Genomic DNA, 23,733 nt, shown 5'->3' on the forward strand with positions numbered 1-23,733 from the left:
TTGAACTCGTCTCTCATCAGCAGTAAGTGGTGTGGGATGCCTGTCGGCAAAGGATAGCACAGCTCCCACCTCTGCACAACAGATGCTGCGGTGTGATGGTGGTTGCTGGCTTTTACACAACTCTGTCCTTGCACCACCGTCTGAGAACATCCTCCCTGACCTGGACTCTTGCACATGTTTCTCATGCAAAGCAAGGCAGCTAAGGAGAAGCAAGGACTTCTTACACCAACATCCTTTTCACACAACAAAAAATGGCTGTGGGGCAGGAGGTTCCTGGTAAGCCCTGTGCAGGGCAAGCAAGAAGATTGAGTTGCCATGGGGCTTCATCCTGTTGCTGGGTGCCATACTCTTGTTGTAGGGCCCCAGCTGTGTGCCTGGCTCAATGGATGTGTGGCAAGTAAAGGGTGGCCCTTAGCACTTGCAGAGCAGCAGTGCCAGCGAGTGGAAGTGGCTTGGTTCCCGCTGGCCTTTTGCTGATTTCCTGGGAGGGAGATGGGATGAATGGAAGCTGTGCTTGGAGTGAAGGGCAGTGTTGGCCCTGAGAACTTGCTTCTCTCGATTGCTGCGTCTGGCCCCACACCTGTGACCCAAGCCTGGTGGCATTAGGCTGATTTGGCACACGCTATTAGCCCCTTGATCCTGTGCTAGACCTTGGCTCTCAAGGGTTACTCGCAGTTTCTGTGCTGTTGACTGATTCAAGCTGGGCCTTTGCTAAACACAAAGAATTACAGTGAGTGGGAATTGGGAGCTGGAAGTGTGGTTTCAGGAACTCCCTGCGCATGGCAGCGATTCTCTTTCGGCTTCTTGGCTGCAGACTAGAATGGCACTCTTTCCCCAAGGCTTTGGGCTGAGGCCTCAACCCATTTCCTTGATACAGTCAGGGACTGTCCTTATCACTTTTCTGAAGCTCTCTTGTACATAACATTGTATGCCTACAAAACTGGATCCCTTGTTAATTATCCTTAATCAACCATTAATCATTAGTAATCTAGTCTCAGGTTGTTTTCTTTAAAGTTCCCCCCTAGAAACCTGCCAGATGTTAGTTCCCACTCCCCAAAAAAGTGGCATCCCTCTGGAAGCTGCCCTCGGCCATCACTCCCCGACTTTTTCCAATGGCAGCCCTGTGTAGTGGAAGCTAAGAAATATTGGGGTGGGGGGCAAACCTTACTTGGACAAAAGAGACATAGGGACTCTTCCCTGCTGAGCAGACTGCGGTGCAAGCAAAGTCAACAGCCAGCAACTCAAAAGCCAAGAGTCATTACTAATTAAGTTAGCCTAGAATATTGAGAACACTCTGGTTTAGTATAAATTTATTTGGCATATATATCTTGATTTATAGAGCATAGTGCATAGAGCGTTAAAACTTATGTACACTCCAGCAGAGGCAGCATTCTTCACAGCGAAGGAAAGGAAACTCCCAAGGGCTGGCAGTGGGCAGTGCCAGGAGCAGGCTCTGCAGCAATGCCCACAAACGCACCTCAGCCTTTGGTGGGACAGACGCATGCGCAGCTGCCCTGCCCTTGAGCAAGCCTTGTTCAGCTGCGCAGGTAAGGCTGGAGCAGCAACAGCGAGAACTCTGTGACAACACCTTCCAGGCAAAACATGTCCGGAAGAGCGGTCATTGCAATCAAGGCACCCAAATAAACCTGGGAGAATCTGACCCTCTGGATCAGCCTCTATTAGGGCAGCAGAGAGGAGTCCCAGCTGCTTTGAGACCCCAGAAAAGTTAAAGCCCCAAACTGTTACGGTAAACTGAACACGAGGCATTATGGATGGTTCAGCCGGATTTCTCACTATCCACAAAAGTCACTTGCACATGAAGCAAAAATTCACAGTTGTCAAAACACAAATGAGGCCTTAGGGCGAGGGGTCTGTGGGCCCTTGGTTGTGTGCTTTAGGGACACCTTTTTTCAAGCCTCCCCCGCCCCCCCCCCCTGCTAAAATGTCATTTTAAGCCAGTAGCCACTTCTAATTCCCTTAGGCAGGGGAAGCACATTGTGATTAAAAGTTAACATTTCCCAAATATTTGCTCTTCCGAAGACTGACACGGCAGCACTGTTGTGGGCTGACCCACTCAGCATTCCTGAAATAGCTCTCATTTAATTCTGCTTATGCATTTGCCATTTTATGGCAACACTTGGGGGGCATTCAGCATCAGCTGCTGGCAGAAAGAAACAAGAGATGGTTCCCAGGAAGGAAGACGCACACGGCTCTTGGCTTCCCTGCCACGGTACATGGGCTACCACTAGCCACAAGCGAAGGCTGCTGTGCCACTGTGGAAGCCACTCCTCGCAGAGGAAGTCAAGGGGGGAAGCAGGAAAGAGGATCTTTTCCTCTGCCGCTCCTGCAGTGCTTCCACTCACATAAAATAAGTCTCATAGTGCAGACATACCATCAAGAGCCTTAGCAGTTATGTACAGAATCTCATTTACATTATGGCTTTTTCTTTTATAGGTTCATACAAAGCATCAAAAATTTAGGAGAAAAATTCCTCACAAAATATTTTGGTATAAAATTTGGCATTTCGCTTTCCAGGGGGACTGATTGACAGGCTGCGCCCTTCTCCCTACGGCTGATTTGCACCATCCCCAATGTGCCACCCTGGGCCCAGGAGGGCACAGCAGCAGCCGCCTGTGAAGGAGGACGGGGGCTTTGGTATGGCAAAAGGCAGAGGATGTAATTGAGGGAGGGATCTTTGGTAGCTAGAAAGAGTATCCGCAAAGCAGCTCCCGCCCAGAGAGACGCTGGCCAGGGTTACAGAGTGCAGTCAGAGGAAGGCGGTCCTGCACCGAGGGCCACTGTCAGGGTCATCGCGAATTCAGCCGGGGAGCCACCTGGGGAGGAGGGAGAGGGAGGTTACACAGCTGCATGGCAAGCTCCTCAACAGGGCAAAGCTAGTCCCAGAAGGAAGGCAAAATGCCTCCTGAGTTGAGGGGGGAAGTGGCAGCACCTCTCCTGCCAACCTGGACAGAAGAAATTGGGAAGGTAAAAGTCAAGAGGTGACTGTAGGCACAGCAGAGCCACGTGGTGCCGCTCTACTCACCACTGCAAGATGGCCATTCTTGGCTTTGGCTATCAGCAGTTGAGATCCTGATGTAAAGTCGATGATGCCCTCTTTGCCTTGCCCAGCGGTGAATGTTATGCTGCGGAAGGAAAGAGACCTGGGAGTGTTCCTACTGGGACACGGAGCTCCATGCCACAGGGAAGCCTCTCTCCTGTGCCACTGAGTCACACAGCACAAAGCCACCACACTTTGGAACAGCCCAGTCCCAATGCACCCACACAGTCACAATATGTGGAAATTGGTATAATAATATTTGCAAGCTGAAAGACGGGCCTCATTTATGAAAGAAAAGAGCATGCAGAATCTATTATGAAATTATGAAAGAGCATGCAGAAATGTGATCCCAGATCTGTAAAAAGGCGGGGTCCGGAGTCACCTCCATGTCTGGAGAGTTCTGCCTCTCAAGGTGCCCATGGTCCATTCCTTTAATAACCCTTAAAACCCCTGGTCCCTCTGTACTGCCAACTCAATGCAGACAGAGATGCACCTTTCCACATGGTGACCCCATGGGTGCACAAGGCTTTAAGTCCATGGCACCACCTCTTATTTGTACTCAAAGAGAATGAAAACCCAGCCTTGGCCCCTTTGACCACCCTCCTGCTGCAGCCTCTGCCTTGGCAGGCAAACCCCTTCTCCACCCCAGCTCTGGCCAGGCCTGGCACAGCCACTGCCTCCACACAGGCACTGACCGCTAAGCTGCCCAGGAAACACACACACGTGTGTTTATATCTCAGGAGCTACACTCACCTGCCTTGGTTGATATTCACACTGTTCACTTTGTCGGCACTGATGGCAATTTTAGTCAGAGTCTCAATGACAAAATCACTCTGCAGCACTACGTCCCCCTGCAAAGAAACCAAGGAGTCTTTTGCAAAGGTCTGGGGCTGCCAGAAGCACAAGCGGAGCGTGTGTCTGTGGAGGAAAGCAGACAGAGCGCCACCAGCGTGGGCCCCCAGACCCCCGGCTGTCCCTCTCCCCTCCCAAGCCCACTCCCCAAGATGACTCCGGGGCCCGGCAAGAAGGTACCTTCTGCTTATTATCCTGCCGAAGGACATGGAGCACAAAGAGGCTGTCACTCAGGCTGCTCACGGAGATGCCTGGAAGACAAGGGAGGGCCTGGGTGAGCATGGAGGGAGAAGGGGGTCCCCTCAAACCTGTCACAGCCCCCAGCCCCTTCAAGGCCTCGAAAGCAGCACCCACCTCCTTCCAAGGGATTCCGCCTCCTTCCAAGGGACCCTTGAAGCACCCAAAGTCATGGGTGGGTGGGGGGCTCTGTGGAGGGAGGCAGGGAGAAAGAAAAAGGGTCCCCCAGCCTCCAGCCCTGACCCAGCTGGGTGTGGAGAATGGTCTTTGGCCTTTGGTCTGATGCTACCACCATTGCTACCATACCTGTCAGGTTGGCATAATCAATGCGCTGCTTGACTTTGGACTCTTCCACCAGCACAACCGCATTCTGGGTGAGCAGCATCTGCCGAGCCCTGGCCTTGTAGCCCTTCCGGTCATACTTGACCACCGGCACTGCATACTGAAAGACAAGCAGCGTCACTGACGACCGAAGGAGCTTCTGAGCATTTGACAAGCAGCCTCCCTGGGAAGGTAGGGCTTCCAGAAGACCAACGGCCATCTGCCTGTCTCCAGCGCCCGGCCCTTGGGGCAGCACCAAACCCTCCTGCCCCCGCCAAAACAGGACCCACTGGAGCTGCGGCTGCACGTGCAGCCACCCCTGAGTTGGAGGCTCACCTTCAGCGCTTCGCTTCCCAGCACCTGAAGGACTTTGGCATTAATCTCTTCACTACCTACGAGTTGATTCAAATGAAAAATGGGAAGTGAGGTGGTGGCCAGGGGCAGCTTATCATCAGCCTCAAATGTGCCCCCCACACACACACACACCCCTGAGCAACGCTTACCCAGGCGAGTGTAGAGGAAGAGCCGGGGCACGCTCTGCGGGTAGTTGTCCTTCTTGCCCTTGAAGATCTCACTGGCCACTACTTTCTGCTCCAGCTGCCAAAGGAGGTGGGTTTAGAAGTTTGGAAGGAGGCGACAGAGCTCTGCGCCAGGGCTTTTGAGACAGAGCTACTGGCCAGCCCAAGAAAAGAGCTCCAGTGCAAACGTGGCCACCTTGCTCTCCAGCAGCCACTGGCTGTCCTGTGGTTGCCATTCAGCCATTGCAAGAAGAACCATGCCCAAAATTGCACTCATCCTATGAGAGGAAGCTCAGCTGGGCAGCCCTGCTGGCATCTGAAAGAGCAAGATCACAATCCCTGCGCTCCCACAAGAGACAGACCCACACACCCAAATGGGGGGGGGAGGGAGGACTGGTGGCTCTGGCAATGACTCACCTGCAGCTTCCACTCTGGGCTGATCCTCTTGCAGTAACTCCAGACCATGTTCTGCATGCACAGCTCTCTCAGAAGCTGGGAAGCCTGAAGAGGGAAGAGGAGCCATTCAGGGCTTCCATCCACCCACATAAAGGGACTTGGCGGCCATCCCCTTGTACACCCATCTATGCTCCCCAACCCTGCCACCTGCTTCAGGAGAGCTGCTGCCTGGGGGGGGGGGGGGGGAAGGGGGGGTCCCCAGGCCTTCGACACTTGAGCAAGAGATTGCAGCCCCACAAATTTCACTGAACCAAACAAGTGTTGTTTTCTCTCCTTTGGATCCCAAAGCAGCCTCTGGCTCTAGGCAAAACTCTTCCCAGTTCAGCCATGCTGAAGGCCTCCCGCCTTTCCCAGGAACAACATCCTACTTTCTCCCCCCCCCCCGGTCAGGCCTACCTCTCGCAAGGAGGGCGGGGGGATCGGCCAAGACTTGTCCAGCACATTCCTGGGGAGGTTGCGCTTCAGGGTCATGAGGAAGGAGTAGCGGATGTGGTCCAGAAAGTACTCATTTTCAGGACCACGAGGGTGATTCCGGTAAATGAAGCCCTTGATGAACCTGGGGGCAGAGAAGAGACCAAAACGACTGCTGCCTTCCTGTCAGAGAAGAAGGGAAGTCCCTCCCCTCCCCTCATGCCCCCTCCTCTCCAGGAGGCCCCCCAAAGTGGGCCATGCAAGGGTCCAGGAAAAGGGGGAGTCTGCAGATCTGGGACCTGAACAGACAGCGCAGCCCCACAGCTGGGGCCTGTGCGTATGCATAGGTACACCCACATTCTGTCTCTCACACACATATGGGCCCAGCAACCCAGGGCAAGGCAACTGGCCTCCACCTACCTCCGGATGGTCTGCACGGCCCACTTCTTTTTGGCAGCCTTCTGGCGCCCCAGAGTCCCCCGCCACCAGGACTGGATGGCGATGGCTGCAGAGGAGGAAGAGGACGGATGCTCTAGACCGCTCCCAGACTCTGGGGGCCGGCAGGGCAACCCTTCCCCTGCTTCTACCGCTGCCTCCTCCCACCCTCCACTGAGAGACCCTTCTCTCTGGTCAACCTTGAAGTCTTTGGGGGTCCCAATTCACTCTGCGCATGGAGGCCCCCAGTAAAGCCTTTTTTGTGACCTTTACAACTTTGCAAAGGAGGAAGAGATATACAGCTGAGCAAGGCTGAGCCCCTCCAACCATCAGACCTGATGACCTCTCCCCCCTTCCTTCCTTCCTTCCTTCCTTCCTTCCTTCCTTCCTTCCTTCCTTCCCTACCTGAATGCTTCATCCGTTGGAACTTCTTCCGCTGGTGGAATCCTCTCCAGGACGCCTGGAGCTTTGTAGCTAGAGGGTGAAGAGGCACAAGGTCAGCATGGCCACAGGAAGAGGGAAGCAGCCAAGGACACTCAGCCCCACAAGAGGCCCGACAGACTCACCCAGGCTCTGCTTCCGGACCTCCAGGGCATCTTCTGTGGCAAACAGAGTCTTGGGAAAACGAATAAATATCTTTGTCCTGCAAATTAAATGCTTCTGTGAGACAAAACAGTGCTCCCCACATCCCCACTTCCACCCTGAACCCAGGCAGATGCACCCCCAGGCCCAACCCCCTGAGCCCCATGTACATACCTTCCCATCTTATACTCCTCCTGCTTGTAGCCAAGGTAGTTCAAGAGCACAGCCACACCATCATGCGGCCTCCCGTCCCACATGGGCCACGTTTCGGGACACAGTGACTTGTACCTGAGCAGAAGAAGGAATACAGCTTTGGACAGATACAAAGCAGCAGAAAGACTGCCTCCACCAGCACCAGCAGCCACCCTGGCTGGTCTGAGTAGCATCCTTGTCTGGGTATGGGACCACGACTGAGAACCAGAGAGGGAGGGAAAAGGGTTGGTGAGGGACCCATGCAACCAGAAACCCATAAAGCACGCGATCTGCACATCGTGGTTACCAGAAGCCCTCTTCTCCCAATTAAAATCCTTTCTCTCTGTCTCTCATACATACAAGTAGAGAGAAACACACCTTTGTAGGAAAACTTCATACTTCCGCCGATACGCAAAGCCAGCCCTGCGGACTCTCAGGTTCTCCATCAGCCCCAAGTACTTCACTTGATGCCGGATCAAAACTTCATCAAAGCGCCCTGACAAACAATCCCATTGGAGAGTGACCCACAGAACGAATGCCAAGAATGTGTCACAGGCCCCACAGGCAGCAGAGCTCACTTTCTAGGCAGCTCCCCTCTCTACACCTCACATGTACCCCCAGGGAAAAGGGAACCCCCCCCCCCAGCACCCACCCAGCTGGACAACCAAAGGGAAGGTCAGAGCTGTTCATGGGAGAATTAAGTTACTCAAAAAAGCCCCAGGAGAGGGGCATGCCATCCAGAGGATGCCCAATGTAGGGCCAGGCTCAGCAGCCAGAAGGGGTTTTGCTTTGTGCTAGGCAGAGACCCACCCGCCTGCTTGGCATCATTTGGCTTGATGCAGCGGATGTAGGATGGCTCCTTGGACATCAGGATCTCCATCAGCTTTGCGAGGCTGTTTTTAAACTGAGTCACTGCCTGAAAAGAAGATCCACGTATTGCAGAAGAGGGAGGAGAGCCCGGTGGCCACCCCCAGAGTAGCCAAGCCCACCCAGACTGCCTGCCCAGTGTCCTTACCGTCTCTGGCCGCTTTTTGTCTGTTAGCTCCGTCCTGTCAAAGCACTGGGTGATGATGGGGTTCTCTGAGTTGCACATGGCCTTTTGGAGGAGGTGTGGAGGTTAGACCACCAGAGGTTATGGCAGACAAGCCTATCACTTCCAGCTCCCGATGACCCCATCCATGAACCCCAGGGTCTCTCTGGAGATGGCAGCAGAGAGCCTTCCCCACACAGCCTCCTTGGCCAGGAGGCAGGTGTGCTTCTCCCTCCCTCTGGAGGAGACTCACTTCTTTGAGGTTCCGGAAGAGGAGGTCATTGTTCTTGTCCAAAAAACCTGAGTAGGAAGAGATGGAGCCCAGCATGTCAAAGGGTGATCTGGGGAGGGCTAGGGAAGATCCAGAACCTGGACAGGGAGACAGCAGAGGACAAGGCTTACCTGCCACGCTATAGGTGACCTCCCCGGCGTAGTGCAGCAGGCGGAACTCTTCCCGGCCCAAGGTCTTCCGGGTCTTCGCATCAGCCAGCTTGTGCCTGGAGAGAAACACAGCTCAAGCCACAGTTGGGTGCAAGGCCAGGCCCCAATGGGGTGACTCTGCCAACCTTCCAGGATATGAGCTGGTGCCATGGAAGCCACCCACCTTCCGAGGGCGTAATAGGTCATACACAGCTGTGGACATCCAGCCTGGACAGTGACTGGACTGCTCCCACCATCAACCTGTATAGCCCCCGATAAGTAGAAGGGCTTGAGACAGCATCATCTCCTATGCTCATCCATTCCTGGCATCCCAGAGTTAAAATGTAATGGCAGTTTCCACAGACCAACCCATAGAAATCTTACTTTAGCAAATATGATCAGACTGAAAACCAGTTTAAAGGCCAGAAATGCACCATTACGATACATCAAGATTCAGTGAAATCAGTATCTGCCCCTTGCGGATGATGGAGCTCCACTGACCATCCTTCCCCCTAGATGGAGATGATGGCACTGTGCTTTCCACACCTCAAGAGCCCCAGGGTGGCAGGAGACTTAACTAATACTGACTTCAATCAGCATCCCTGCTAAAAGTACCCCAAAGTATTGGCTTTTCGAGACTTGCCTAAAAGCCCTCCCTGCAGAACTGTATCCAGGACACTTTGGAACATGTTCCTCAGTTCTTCCAACCCCAGGTTTCCTGTCCACCAGCCCCTGGACACAGAGAGGACACCCCACAAACTCACGTGAGGAAGTGGGGGTGGTTCTTGATGGTCTCTTCCAGCTTCTCCAGGAAGGTCATGTCCGTGGCATCTCCAGGTCTCAGACACTCCTCGTCCTACAAGGAGGATGTTGGTTCATGGAAACACTTACGTGGCCCAGAAGAAGCCCTTGCTGACAAGGGGCAATGTCAGAAGGAGCCAGGCCTGTCCTCTGCCTTCCCTTCCCCTTCTTCCAGTGTTTTGCAGGCACTGCCTGGAGGCACTGGCTATGCCTGAGCCAGCCTGCTGCCCTACAGATACAGATACACACACACACATAAACACCCATTTCACATTCACCCTTTTCAAGGACTTACCAAAATCGAAATGATGCCTCTGAATTTCTCTTCCACTAAGTCGCAGATTATTTTGTTATTGAAGTAGGGGACTGGCTCCCACTGTCATTCCCCATAGAGAGAAAGAGAACATGAATCAGAGTGAGGCAGTGGAGGCAGGTCAGAGGAAACGGCACAAAGAGAGCTGGGAGGAGGCCAAGGTTCCCAGGCAGGCCAACAGACTGACAGAAAGCCTCAACTGCACCTAAGGAAACCCTGTGTTGCATCTCAGTGTCACCAGCATTGTGACTAGAATGGAGGGTAGCCACGTCTGCAGCCGCCCCTCTCAGCCGAAGAAGCATCACATTTCTGAACCCAAACTGGAGGCCGTGAGAGGCACAACTCCCAGGTCTGCCTCAAATGGCAGGGCAGATCCCTCAAGAGGAAGGGTCCCCTTTCAGTACTGGAGGAGCAGCAGTGGTGATCAGTGGGCCCCAGACCCCCTTCCATTTCGGAGCCAACAGGACCCAGGTTCCGCTCTTACCGCAATGCCCTCAGCCTCGTACTCGTCCTGCTCAGATTTCAGCGTCAGTTCAATGAAGAGCTGCTGCAGCTTCTCATTGCAATAGTTGATGCAAAACTGTTCAAAGCTGCAGAGAAGCAAGAGGGTCAACCCACAGTTCAAATAAAGTCAGGCCGACCCAAGGAGGAAGGGAAGGGGGCATCTCTCCAACCAAGGGGGGAACCCACCCAGTCTTGCATGCTACAGATGGATGGACAAATGGATGAAGGATGAAGCTGACCCCTCCCTTCTTTCCAGCCAAGAGCCACTGTCATCCTAAGGTGTGAGAAACGGAGAGGCCACCTGAGCAACTCACCTGTTGTGCTGGAAGACCTCAAACCCATAGATGTCCAAGAGTCCTAAGACGGAGGAGCTCCTTCTCCACCCCATGAACTCTGTCTCCTGCCGAAAAGAAGACAGAATGAGCCAGCAGCTGGAATAGGGGTGCAGTGAAATACATAGAAAGAGAGGGAGGAAGGGAGAGAAGTGATGGCTGGATGGCTACGGAAGGCCTGGGAAGCTGGAGAAGTGGGAGAGAACAAGGAGGAGATGATGAAGGGCCTTTAACTGCTCTCTCCTCTACCCCACAATTGGCTAGTCTAAAGATTGTTGGGGGAGGGTCCCCCTTTTCTGTTAATGCACCCCGTGATGTCGAAGACAGACCTTGTACTCGAGGGATCGGTTGATCTTGTTCACCAGCCAGGAGAACGTGCGGCCATAGACGGCTTTAGCCAAGGCGTCCCGTGCGTAGGCCGCTTGCTCCAGGTTGAGGGGGCTGATCAGCTGTAGGGATGGATGGACAGCTGGGCAGAAAGGCCATTAGTGCCCCCCCCGGCCTGGCAAAGAGGGCAGTGACCACAACACAGCTCCCTCTCGTGCCCCCTTCAGCCTCCAACTGCCGACAGGAGGACAGGCAACTCCCCTTGGCTCTCGGGGGTCACCATCTCCTGCCCATCTGCACCCAGCACCCAAAATAAGAGGCCACTGGCAGGCCCAGTGAGGGCCCCAGACCCTCTTCTCACCTCTTCTCCCTTTGCGATGATCTTCTTGTGAGTCAGAGCTTCTCGAAGCAAAGGACTCTCCACCCCCAGGAGCTGCAAGGGAGGGAAAAGAGGGGGAGCCATTACCCCCGTTGCCTCCCTGCCCTGTTTCTGGGTCCTGCTCTGCTTGGGAGGGCTGGGAAGGGGAAGGAGGAGGATGGGTCCATCTCAGCCCCTTTCACAGGCAACTTGTGAACAGACACATGGAGGGCAGAGAATCCTATGCCCACTGCCTCGTTCCCCCTCCCAAATACACACACACACACACACACACACACAAACACAACAGCAGGAGCAGCACTAAAACCATGGGGGGAATTAGTATGTCCACTTGGGGAAGCTGGCAGGAACAATCGTGCCTTAAAAAAAGATCAATGCTCCCCACACAACACCCCATTAGATACTCCACAAAAAAAAGTAAAAAAGACAAGGGCTTTTACAAAACCCAAAGGAAGTGGACTTCCTTGGGCCAACTTCTGTTTCTGGGCCCAGCCTACCTCACAAGGCTGTCACAAGGCGAATGGAGTGACCATATGGGAAGTGTGCATTGAAAACAGTAATTAAAGGAAAGTGAACATTTTATCCAGACAAGTACAAAAGCTCCAGGGCAGCATGAACGGCCCGAGTCTCCCGCCCAAGCCTCCTTCCGGGAGGACAGCCTTTTCGTCTGGGTCCAGCAGGCAGCCGGAGGGAAAGCCTCAGGCAGCTGCTTCTTTGGAAACTGCATCTTATTCTGTATAGCCTCTTTTCTTTTGAGGGGGGGATCTCTTTGCATTGTTACACAACAATCTTGTTGGTGAATAAAGTTATTTCAAACATCTGAGTTCAGTTTATCGTTTTTCCTCTTCTAGTTATTTAAGCAGGTTCTTTTTAATGTTCTGATTTTAACAAGGCATCCACTGCACATTTCCGTTCCTTATATTGTAATAAAGTATAGAAAATGAATTGGCTGCTTTTCTCATTTCCCATATTACAGCCTCTAGACTTTCTCCATTTTGATTAGTCCTACATCTTCTTCACATTTCTTTCCAATTTGGGGAGGGCCCCCCACCCCTTCTCAACCCTGCTGCTGGCCACTCACCCGCGCCAGGTACTTGATCTGGTTTTCTGTGGTCACCTGGGCACTGCCCTGCTCATCGGCTACAAACTGCACGTTCCCCAGATGGAGGACACTGGCCACAATGCTCAGCAGGTCCTGCGCCAAGAATCGGAGTGAGGAAGGGAGAGGTCAGCCCAGCAGCCCCAGAAGGGAAGCCCCCTGACCTCCCCCCTCCCCAGGACATAGGAGCCTCATCTTACCTCCACTTCGTTATCTGTGAAGTTAATAACCGACAGGGCCCTGCGCACCACCTTCCAGTCACTCTTGTCATTGATGGAGCTCACCTTGGCACACTGGCCCTGAAAAAAGGGGGGGGGATCAGTGGAGAAGTTGGAGGGAGGCTGGGGCTGGCCTTTGGCTCTCGAACACCCACCACTCTCCTCCTCTTGCCAGCCAGCAGAGAGCATGAGGCATCCCCCCAGGCACCCTGAGCCAGCCTTAGCATCTCACTGGCTGCGGGACCTTTAGCCAGAAAGCACCTCTCCTCGCATGCTATGAGAGGCATGATACTTTCAGCACAGGCCTCCTGCCTCGCTGGTGAGTCAAGGGCCCTCCGCCACCCTCCAACCTAACACTTTACCTTGACAAGGAAGTGGTATTGCTGGGGGTTCCTCTCCAGGCCCAGCCGTCTGAGCAGGTCTTCCTCCCCGCCCTCCAGCAGCTGGTAGAAGATGTGGAAGTTCCTCTCTCCGTGGTTCTGGTGGACCACACGCGACTTCTCCAGGAGGTAGTTCAGGATGTGCCCTCCGATGGGTGCCCCCTGACTCCAAAGAAGACACAGCTGCTAAGGAAGGGCAGGCGTGCCGGGCAGCATGTAGAAGACACTCCTCCTCCCACAGGCTGGCAGCCATGTGTGGGCCAGCCCCTTCCACCCTGGTCCTGTGCCCCTGGGCGAGGGAAGAGCGATGCCTGTACAAAGTGGACCCCCTGAGCTGTCGGGTGGGAGGTGGCAAGTGTGACCTGTGGAGTGGCGATGGCAGCAGCTGCTTGGTCCCATGAGGGAAAAGGGAGAAGGGCCTCCCCCACTGCCAGACCCACCTTGTAATCAAACTGGACGTCCATGTACTTCCCAAAGCGGCTGGAATTGTCGTTCCGCAGGGTCTTTGCATTCCCAAAAGCCTGGTGAGGGAGAGGAGTAGCTCAAGGGGAGACAAATGCCCTCCACCAGAAGAAAAGAAGCAACCGTGGGCTGGTTGGCTAACTCAGCCAAGTGATTGGGGTGCTGCCCCTCTGGATCATGGCCCTGTCCGGGCTATTTTCTCTCTTTCACACACACATTCACAGGGACCCTATCCCTTCTCTCCACTGACGGCTGCCACATGGGGCAGCCAAGGCACTGGGCACCTGTGGGGTGGGGAGGAGGTCAGCCTGGGTGCCCACCCTTACTCCCAATGTCCATGCCTGCGGCGCTCCTCACCTCCAGGACCGGGTTGGACTGCAGGAGCCGGTCCTTCACAGTCTCCACCTGCTCGCTGGCTGGACACGTGACAGCATAGTACTGTAGGACCTTCTTGGTAGCCTCGGTCTTGCCAGCCCCACTCTCCCCGGAGATGAGGATGCACTGGTCCTTTCGCTCCGTGCGCAGCGAGCGGTATGCGTTGTCTGCAATGGCATAGCTGAAGGTAGGGAGGGAAGGAGGGTTAACTCTGCGGCCAGTCGGCCCCTCAACTGGCCAGCCAGCCAGGTCCTGCCCTGGTTGGGCAGGGCAGGACCTGGCTGGGGGAGGAGGAGGAGATGGAAACGACCCCCAGGGATGCTGCCATGGGAAGGGGGCAAAGGGAGGGCAGTATCTCCGCAGACAACCCCCCCCCCAATGAAATGCTGCTTCAGTTCCCATATTTCTATAGGGAAAGAATCTGTAAACCCTTTACACCCAGAAAGTTTTGTGTTTGTTAGATTCGCTCTGCCTGAGACACTTTACTGTCCCTTTTCCTGGGTTTCCTAAACACTATTTCCAAATGTTCACCTGAAGTTTTTCATTCTTGCAATGAATGATTAAAGGACAGTTTTAAAGGGCAGGAGCAGAACTCTGGGGCCTCTTCAGCCATGCATGCATCACACCCAGAAGAGGAACGCCCCAATGCCGACTAGACCCCCATTCCTTCAGGCAACCCTGAGCAAGAGAAAACAAGCACCAAAAGTGTGCGCCTCACCCCCCAGGAGCAGGCAACTCCTCTTTGGGGCGGGAGGAGGCCTAGATCTTGGGGTCGGTGGGGGGCTCCCACCTCTGGCCTGCCCCAGACACCTTGCTCCAGGCAAAGGGGGTGATTCCTTGTCTGTAGGTAGGTGAGCCTCAGAGCTGGCTGCCAGGAATGCTCTTACGCTTCCTCACATAGGCTATTGTATTTTATTTTTTAAAGGAGAAAGCTCACCAAGCTGTGCAAACAAAAGTATTCCAACGGCTTCTAGTTCCCTAGCAACACGGGGAATGCTGGGCAAACAGAGGAGAAAACATTCCATCTCTCTCCCTCCGAAAACACACACAGATTTTCCTTTGCTTTCCCCTTTGCTCTGGGTGTGGTTGGATGTAGCTTGACGAAGGAGAGAATGAGTGGGCAGGAATCCCAGGAGATCCCCGCTGGCCATGGGGGCCACTTACAGGTGAGGAGAGACCTCATAGAAGCTGACTCCTCGGTAGCGGTCCATGTGCTGCTTGCTGTAGATTTCTAGGTCCTTGTAGGGGTTCATTGAGACCAGAACAGAGCCAATGTAAGTCTGAAGAGGGAGGGAGGGAGGTGAATCAGGTGGGAAGAACCCAGCCAACAAAGCAAGGGGGCAGAAATGGGGCACCCAGTGCTCCTGCCCCAGCTCTGAGGTCCAGCATCTGCAGCCAGTTACACTGAGCCCAAATTTCCCACCTCTGCCCCCCACATGCTCTGACACCCGGCAATGGCTGCTGTGAGAAACAACTCCCATCAAACAAAGCTGCTTTCTGCTCCAGAGATCCCTGGGGCACATTTTGGAAACTACCAGAAGCTAGAAGGCTTCCCAGGAGAATACAGCAACGACAACGACAACAACAACACCTTTCCCTGCAGCTGGGCCCTTTCCCTGCAGCTAAACTGACAGCAGCCACTCCCTCTTGGGGACCCTAAAACCTGGGCCAAGAAACCTGGGGAGAGGGATGGTAGATCCAGCCAACCCCTCCAGCTCAGCTACTTACATAGATCAGGTTCTCCTTGAAGCGCTTGCGCAGGTTCTCCATGAACGCCGCCTCGCTGGTGAAGTTCTCCAGGAGGACGAAGTCCTGGACGCCCACCCGGTCCCGGGCTGTCAGGGCACTCTCCATCTCGAGACGGACTCCCTCGCTGCCAACCGCCTGCCAGGGGAAACAAAGGAGGGTGGTGGGTATGAGGTAGGTGCTGGGTCAGGGGCCAACAGGTAGAGCTTCCTCCTCCCCCTCCAGAAAGGGCAGAGAAGCCCCTTCCCCAGGGCTCACACTGCCCCCTCCCACCCCCTCCAGAGCCAGAGAAGGCAAGGGGTCAGACCCCCCTGCCAGCCAGGACCTGCTGCCCCCAACAGGGATAGAGGAGACCCACCTCATGGCAGGAGGACCTGGCACCTCAGAACAGCCACCAAAGACACCCCTGGACTGGAATGGACTGGGGCCTCTTGCCCAAAGAGACCCACTCCTCCCAAGAACAGCATCCTGATGCCACCAGACCCATGGCCAAGGGGGTCCCACCCTCCACCCCACCCCTGGCTCCTTCCTGCTCTTTGCCAAGAACAGGGCCCCCATGCCAGTTGGGGAGGGGCTGACCGACCTCATGTTGGGGCAGATGGTAGCCCAGGGGAATGAGTGCCCTTTTCTGCTGGATCTGAGCCCACAAGCCCTCCACCTTCACAGGGTGCATGGTGAGGATGCTGAGCAGCGGCAGCACCAGCAGCCACCTCTCCCCTCCTCTCCTCATAGGCAGGCAGCAGGGAAGAAATGCACCAGGTGGCCAGGACCCGGGGACAAGCCTCACCGTCTCCTCCCCAGAGAAATCCCCAGAGAGAGGCAAGGGACCTGCAACTCTCCTCCGCAAAACGAGGGGGTTGACTCCTGAGGCCAGACTGCAGAGCTCATCAGCACCACCCAAGCATGAAGCTGGATAGGTGCTGACTCCCTGCCATGGTTCCAGATGGGTGGCAAAGGCAGAGCTCTCCTTTTCCCCACGCAACCCACTGCAGTCCCACATAGGTTGGCACAAGGACTATGGTGCCACACACACTATGCCACCACTGGCTCCATTGAATACACACTGACCAGTCACCCCAGACAGATGCATAAGAGGCACTGCAGGCATGTGGGGAGACAGAGAGGAGCTAGCGAGAGGTCAAGCAAGAGACCAGGATGACCGCCTTCCCTGCCCCTGATCAGCACTGGGAATGGGGCACCCAGATCCAACTCCTCCTCTGGCTGCTTTTCTGTCTGGAACAGCCACACTCTGTGGCCCCCGCCCAGCCTAGAAAGGGGTAAAATCACCCACTCACTGGGTGCCATGCAGAAGGCAGAGGCACAGTGTCCTGTGCTCAGTTCCCTGCCCACTTTCTGCACTGCTTGCCACAGGCTCAGATGGCAGACTGCAGTCAGGCAGACATGTTTCCCCCCTGCCCCTGCCATGGGAGCATTCAGAACTGGCTCCTGGGTGTATAGGGGCCTTTGCCGGGTGCCAGCAGCCCCTTTTCCTCTCGGGCAAATGACCCAGGCGAGGGCCTGCCAAGTGGGTCTGGCCACTCTGTCCCTGCCACCATGGGTTGCTTTCCCTCCAGGTTCCCCACAGAGTGATGGGAGCAGACGAAAAGGGGAGGGGGGAACCTCCCCAGAATCTCAGCCCCTGGGATTAAGGGGAGGTGGGAGATGCCCCCTCAACCCCCAAAGCCCATGCTGGTCTTGGTTATGGGTGGCTTTTGAACCCGCCTCTTGCAGCCAACCCAGCTGAGGCTAGTCCAGTGGCCATTGCTGCCGTTATCCGTCTCTGTGTGTATCCGTCTCTGTGTGTTATCTTGGACCAAACTTTCGTCTGTATTTCGGCCCCTGGGACCAAATAAACGCCAGACTTATAAATAGCCCTCTTTGGCACATTTATGAAACTAAGAAGCTTGTGAAACGGCCCCTTGTGACCACTGCCAGTGCTGGAAACAAGAGGCGAAAGCTGTTACTCTGCTGCCACAAGTTACTTTGCTTGCTGGCCAAAGAGGAGGGCAAAGGCAAGGCAACTGCTCCCCAGGGGATGGGGCTCCTCTGTGCCCCAGGATGCCCGGCAGGGTCCACTACAACCCCCTCAGAGTCTTGCTGCAAGGCCGGTCTCCTTGGGAGCAAGCCAGCCCTCCGCCTTCCCCTCCTGCCCCTGCCACAGACCCCTACTGTACCACAACAAGGAGGCCACCAGCCTGGCCTGCCAACTCCCTGCCCTTTGCCTGCTCCCCTGCTTCAGGACATCGGGGGAATCTTCCCTTTGCCCTCCTTGGGGGCCTTGGGGCAAGGGACTCTCCCAGCTGATCAGCCATTTTCCCTCAAGGGCTGCCTCAACTGTAGGAGAACAACGAAGAGAATGGGTCCAGCAGAGGCCCACCCCACTCCGGGTCCCACCAGGAGACCCGAGAGCCTTGGCCCTGGCTATCCCCTGCCTTCCTCCACCCCTTAGAAAGCCCACCCTCCTCACAAGGCCTGGAGGATTCCTGCCACCCACTTACCACAGCCCTGAATCTCATAGCCGCTCTCCCCACAGCCTCCGCCTGCTTCACAGTCCCCAGAAGTGGGAGAAGGGAGGACGGGTAAGGCTCCTCCGCTGCAGGGCACCTTATGTCCCCAAAGGAATGACTTCCCCCAGGTCCCGCCCCACTGAACAAGAGGAAGGGAAGGGAAGGCAGCAGGCACTCTCCTTCTACTCCTCCCTTCCGGGAGAGCAGACAGGCACGCCAGGATCATGAGCTGGCACTCCAGATCCACCACCAGAGCCCTGTCAGCCAGACATTGCTGCAGGAGGATGGACAGCCAGACAGATGGACCGACCCCATCATCGGTCTTTGCAACTTAAGAGGGAGAGGGAGCCACTCTAACCTGCACTGAGGTTGGGCCAGGGCCCAAGAACACGTCAAGACAGGAAGGAAGGAAGGAATAGAAGAAAAGAAGGAGGGAGGGAAGGAGGGAGGGAGGCAGCTAGGCCAGGCTGGGCCAAACCCAGCGGCCGACCCAGACAAGAAGCAGGTTCCACCCAGCGGCCACAGGGTGCAACACGGGGTGCCCTAGCACAGCTTTGCCAGGTGGCGCAAGATGGGTACCCCAGAGACAGCTATCCAACTCCAAAACAAATGGCCTCTGAAAATACCACCCGGGGAACATCCACTGGAGCGGCACATGTACAACCTGTCTAGTGTGCTGGCCTCCCTGGGTCAGAAGATAGGCCCCTCTAGTGCCCTAGTTGCTCACGGGAAACAGGGCAGCCGGGGAACCCAAAGAACACAGAGGCAGCAGGAGACAAAAGCCCAAAGCAGCTGCAAGGCCTCCAACCAAAGCGGGGAGACCCCGGGACAAATGTTGGTGCAGGTAAGCCGCTCTTTCCCAGCACAGACAGCTCCTTGCAAGGCCAAAAAATGCTAAAAGCTTGTGGAGGCCACCAAGCACCATGTCAGTACCCCCCATCATTTCTGGGGCCTAGTGTCCTACCCTAAAAGATGGACTGGGGTCACAGACAGCCCCCCTGGGGCTGGTGGCTTTGGGGTGGGGTCAGTGGGTCCCTGCACCACCACGTCCTTTCCCATTGCCCAGCCGGATGACATTCCACAACCAGGCTGAGGAGGGGGAGCCCGTCAGGAACCCTCCCAAGCATGCCCAGACATGCACTCCCTGGACCACCATGCAAATGTAAGGAGCCCTTCTTTGGCAAAGCTGCCCCTTCCACCAGGAGTTATGGGGGGAGGCAGATTCCTTGAATGGCTTGCGGGGACCGGCAAGAGCCAGCCAGGGCGGCCAGTTACATCACCAAACAACCAGCCAGAAACTGGAAGACCAGACCTGTGGGTATTTAAGAAAGAGCCCCCTTCTGCTACTTCCTTTCTCACTGAAGTCATCTGTGGGGTGGACTTTGGAGCAACTACTGATCTCCAGGGAATGGGTACAAGGAACCCAGGGCACCCCCAGAGCCGACCCTGATGCTCCCTGAAACCCTTCAACGCTCTGCCCGCAGAGGAGGCAGATGTGGAGCTGACCAGATGTGGCTCATCCAGGGGCCGCTCCGGCTCCCAGCGCCTGATTCAGCGCCGCCAGCCGTGCCCACTCCCCCCCAAGAGCCAGGCTGTCATTTTCCTTTTAAGGAGAAAAAATGTTTTCGCAGGAAAAGTGGAGCGTCCTGGGCCTGCAGTTGCTGCTGGAACCATTCCTTGCTGGAAAGGCATCCTCCAAGCAAGAGGCTCCAAGTGCGCCTCTGCCCCATCCCTGCCCCAGAGAGAGCCAGTGAGGGACCTGAAGTCTTCGGGGGTCAGAAAGGCAGGCTTGCAGCCCTCAAGGGAGCAGGGAGAGGGGTCAGGAAGGGTGGCCAAGCAAATAGGCAAGCCTCCCTCATCCTCTTCCCAGGATGGGACCATCCCTCTGGGCCACAACCCATCTCCTGGGAAGAAGATTTGGCTACAGCCAGGCTGGTCCTGGGGATCCCTGGCCCCTTATCAGTTACTGAAGAGAGGAAAGAAGTGGGCCAGGCCTCTTCCAATGGGAACTACCCACACCCCACTGCTTTCTAGAAGGGGCTAAGATGGAGGAGAGGGTCCTGGCCGGCCCATGCAACCCCAGGAGAAGCAGGCGCTGCTGCCAGGGCTCCTCAGCGGAGGAAGCAGGATTTCCTTTGGACAACTCCCCAGGCAGAGTCCCAGGGGGAATGTCCCAGCAAAGGAAATGACTGAAAAAGGGCAGATTTGGCCAGAGATTGGGGGAAATTCTGCTGCTGCAGCTCCAGCCACCTCAAAACATGGTTGCTGGGAGGGGGAAGGAGGCCAGGAGACGGAGGGGCGTCTGTCTGTCCATCCATCCATCCATCCATCCATCCATCCTCCAGCAGCAAAGGGCAGGCAGGAGGAGACAGGGGGGCACCATGGAGGGGAGAAGCCCCCACATCACCCCAGAGCCCAGCCCCTCCGCCCCTGACCAAGGCCAGGAGGCCACCGACGCCCATCGTCCCCATCCAAGGGGCTCCCTGAGGGCCAAGAGCTCCAACTCAGTGAAAGAGAAGGGGACAGATGGACAGACAGACAGACAAGAGCCACTTGCCAGGGTTAGGGTTAGTCCACAGACTCCACCGCCAAAGGCTCCCTTCTTGGGACGAACGGACGGACACCCAAGAGCCATGGCTGGGAGCCAGGGATGTGGAAGGCGCAGCTGCCACTCCCATCGTCCCACGCCTGGCATAGACCCCTGGAGCCGGGTGGGCCCACTGCCCCATTTGGGAGGGGGAGCAGGGGGTCCTCTCAGACACACAGAGAGTGTTGGGCAGCCCAAAGATTAATGTCCAACCCTCACCCCAAAAGAGGCCCCATGGCCATCCCAGCACAGCGGAGAGACGGCCAGAGTCCTACCAGGCGCCTGGGATGGTTGTTGTTGTGTGGCTTCCTCATCCTGTGCTTCTCTTGGAAAGGTTTGTTTGGAGGGGGTTTGAATTTGAGGCCGAGAGAGTGGGGCTGGCCCAGGGTCGTCCGGTGGGCTTCCTTGACCAAACAGGAGGCCAGCCCTGGTCCCCCAAAGCCCAGCGCTCTGACCGCTGAGCCCACCCTTCGGACACAGCCGAAACATTTCTGGAAAGGAACCCTGGGGGGGGGGGATGAGTCTATGCCCTCCCAAAAATAGCATTACAATAACTGGGGACCTTTCTTGGAAGGATAGAAAGACAAGGGGCACGACTGTCACTCCTTACAGGCTTAAAGTCACTTTGTCTGCTTAGGGACACAGAACGCCTGACGAGGCTGTTTGGCACATTGAGAAGAACATAGAGCAGGGCCTTTGGACAGCAATCACAAAGACTGTTACTTTCTGCTCAAAGGGAGCTGCAGACTCCGGAGCCACAATGGGCCTCTGTGCACTTTTGGCAGCTGAAGGAGCCCCTTCCATCCATGCCCTCCCAGAGAGACAAGCGCCGGCTCCCCTAAAGGGCCAGGAACCGGAGTGGGCTCCCTCTGCAAGGCCTTGCTTTCCTTTCCTCTGGGGCTGAGAGAGTGGCTGTGGCCAAGGCGGGACTTGAACCCTTCTCCCTGGGCCTGGAATAGTGCGCAGACCACAAACACCTTGGATTGCCATCATAGATAATAGATAGATAGATAGATAGATAGATATAGACAGATAGACATAGATAGATAGATATAGACAGATAGATAGATAGAGACAGACAGATAGATAGATAAATATAGACAGACAAATAGAGATAGATAGATAGATAGATAGATAGATAGAGACAGATAGATAGAGATGATAGATAGACAGACAGATAGATAGATAGATAGATAGATATAGACAGATAGACATAGATAGATAGATAGATAGATAGATAGATAGAGATATAGACAGACAGATAGATAGATAAATATAGACAGATAGATAGATAGATGATAGATATAGACAGACAGATAGATAGATAGAGACAGATAGACAGACAGACAGAGAGAGAGAGAGAGACAGATAAAGATAGATAGTTAGACAGATATAGACAGACAGATAGATAGATAGATGATAGATATAGACAGACAGATAGATAGATAGAGACAGATAGACAGACAGACAGAGAGAGAGAGAGAGAGACAGATAAAGATAGATAGATAGACAGATATAGACAGACAGATAGATAGATAGATGATAGATATAGACAGACAGATAGATAGATAGAGACAGATAGACAGAGAGAGAGAGAGAGACAGACAGACAGACAGACAGATAAAGATAGATAGTTAGACAGATAGAGACAGACAGATAGATAGATAGATAGATACAGATAGACATAGATAGATAGATAGATAGATAGATAGATAGATAGATAGAGATATAGACAGACAGATAGATAGATAGATAGAGATATAGACAGACAGATAGATAGATAGATAGATAGATAGATAGATAGATAGATAGATAGATAGATGGAAATGGACAGAGGTATGTCTTCCTGGTGGAGTGTTTCCAGAAGCGCACCGGGGGAGCCCCAGTCAGGCGAAGGCCACACGGAGGCTGCTGAGTTACCCTGGGCTTCTCTCGGAGGCCCTGTTCGGGGGAGTCCGGGAAGATCCAGCAGAACGAAGGGCTTCAGAGAAAGAGAGAAAAGAAGGCAGAAAGCCCGGCGGAGGATCAGGGCTCTCTCTCTCTCTCTCTCTCTCTCTCTCTCTCCTGGGTCTGTGACCGTCGAGACCGATGGAAGGGGGCCACTGCTGCGGGGTCCGGAGCGAGGCCCTTCCGCCGCCCTGGGCCAGTGCTGCCGGGAAGCCTGGCAGCGTCGTTCCCAGCTGCTGAGCCTCCTCTGGGGCCGCGCTCCTCCTGTCCTCCCGAAGGGCCCTGCAGCTGGGAAGGAGAGCGGCGCCGAGGAGGACGAAGGGCCGCTCTTGCCCCCCTCTCTCCCTCCCTCCGCCGCCCGCGCTCTGCCCATGCTCAGAGGAACTACTACTACTACTACCTTGTCGGGCCTCCCTTCCTTCTCCCTCTTCCTCTCGGAGTCCGGAGTCCGCGGCGTCTCGCGCAGGGCAGGGCAGGGCAGGGCAGGGCGAGGGGCGAGTGCGCATGCGCGCAGGCACCGGCGCCCTGTCACTCCCGGCGGCGGGCCCTCCGATTGGCTCCTCCTCCCTCGGCAGGCCCCGCCCCTTCCGCCCCGGGCTTTAGGCGGGAAAAGCGCGGCGCGGCGCACTTCCTCCTCCTTCCCTGCGAGGCCGAGGCTCCAGTCCAGGGAAGCCTCCCCAGACGCCTTCGGAGGCCGCTCTGCGGAGCCTGGAAGGAAGGGACGACGCCGCGCGCCTTTTGGGGTGAGGAGCTCCGAGGGCTGGAGCTCCCTCAGGCGGAAGCGCAGCCCTCCGCTCTCTCCGTGGCAGCTCCCGCCTCAGTCCCCAGGAAGGCAAGGCTGGGAGGGAGAAGCAGAAGGCGCTCGCTCCGCAGCCCTTCTTGGCTGGCAGCAGGGCCAGGAGCCCCTGGCAGCCCCAGCCACTCCTGGCCAGAGAGACAGGGCCCAGGAGCAGAGGGACCAGGCAGGCAGGCAGGCGGCCTTGGCAGTGGCGCAGCTGGCCCCTGCCCCGCTCTGGGCCACAGCCAGCCCCAGCATCCCTCCGCACTGAGCCATAGATGGCTCCTCAAGTGGAGGCAGCCTTAGGGCCTGAAGGAGAAAGCCCCCTCCCAAGCCTTTCCCAGCTGGGCCTTTCCTCTGAGGCCGCCTCCGTCTGCTGCCCTGACAGCCTCCCAGGTCTGGAAGGAACAGAGGCCTCGGCCGGAGGCAGCAGAGCGGCCTTTCCCCCAGGAACAAGGGGCTGTTG

General features: G+C 55.6%; 1 protein-coding gene across 3 annotated transcripts; it reads right to left on the reverse strand.

The window, feature by feature from the left end:
• Positions 1-1,295: 1,295 nt before the first annotated feature.
• On the reverse strand, positions 1,296-22,956 carry MYO1C (myosin IC). 3 transcript variants are annotated; one of them, XM_089484374.1, is made up of 32 exons: positions 22,890-22,956; positions 15,431-15,586; positions 14,867-14,982; positions 13,685-13,883; positions 13,306-13,386; positions 12,848-13,027; positions 12,468-12,566; positions 12,250-12,363; positions 11,151-11,222; positions 10,792-10,911; positions 10,445-10,530; positions 10,111-10,216; positions 9,609-9,689; positions 9,277-9,368; positions 8,495-8,589; positions 8,346-8,392; positions 8,078-8,158; positions 7,873-7,978; positions 7,441-7,558; positions 7,045-7,158; positions 6,855-6,931; positions 6,694-6,762; positions 6,274-6,358; positions 5,839-5,998; positions 5,404-5,487; positions 4,972-5,065; positions 4,805-4,860; positions 4,454-4,589; positions 4,091-4,161; positions 3,812-3,909; positions 3,044-3,143; positions 1,296-2,834 (listed from the first exon to the last, which is right to left on the reverse strand). In XM_089484374.1, the coding sequence occupies exons 2-32, from the start codon at positions 15,554-15,556 to the stop codon at positions 2,808-2,810; spliced, it is 3,090 nt and encodes a 1,029-aa protein (XP_089340500.1). In that variant the 5' UTR covers positions 15,557-15,586; positions 22,890-22,956; the 3' UTR covers positions 1,296-2,807. The 3 variants fall into 3 exon arrangements, with proteins under 3 accessions (XP_089340500.1, XP_089340501.1, XP_089340499.1); XM_089484375.1 differs by lacking the exon at positions 22,890-22,956 and adding an exon at positions 22,463-22,487; XM_089484373.1 differs by lacking the exon at positions 22,890-22,956 and adding an exon at positions 17,947-18,054.
• Positions 22,957-23,733: the final 777 nt, after the last annotated feature.

The sequence above is a fragment of the Sceloporus occidentalis genome, unplaced genomic scaffold, assembly GCF_023333645.1.
Source record: "Sceloporus occidentalis isolate IW3139 unplaced genomic scaffold, rSceOcc1.0.p SCAF_21, whole genome shotgun sequence".
Lineage (NCBI taxonomy): Eukaryota > Metazoa > Chordata > Lepidosauria > Squamata > Phrynosomatidae > Sceloporus > Sceloporus occidentalis.

Bases quoted from the DNA above. Each gene is read 5' to 3' on its own strand.
- MYO1C (XM_089484373.1), bottom strand. The intron at 10,217-10,444 runs GTGAGTTGCTCA...GCTTCTCTGCAG, and splicing joins GAGGTCTTCCAGCACAACAG to CTTTGAACAGTTTTGCATCA. The intron at 4,861-4,971 runs GTAAGCGTTGCT...ATCAACTCGTAG, and splicing joins CTTCCTCTACACTCGCCTGG to GTAGTGAAGAGATTAATGCC.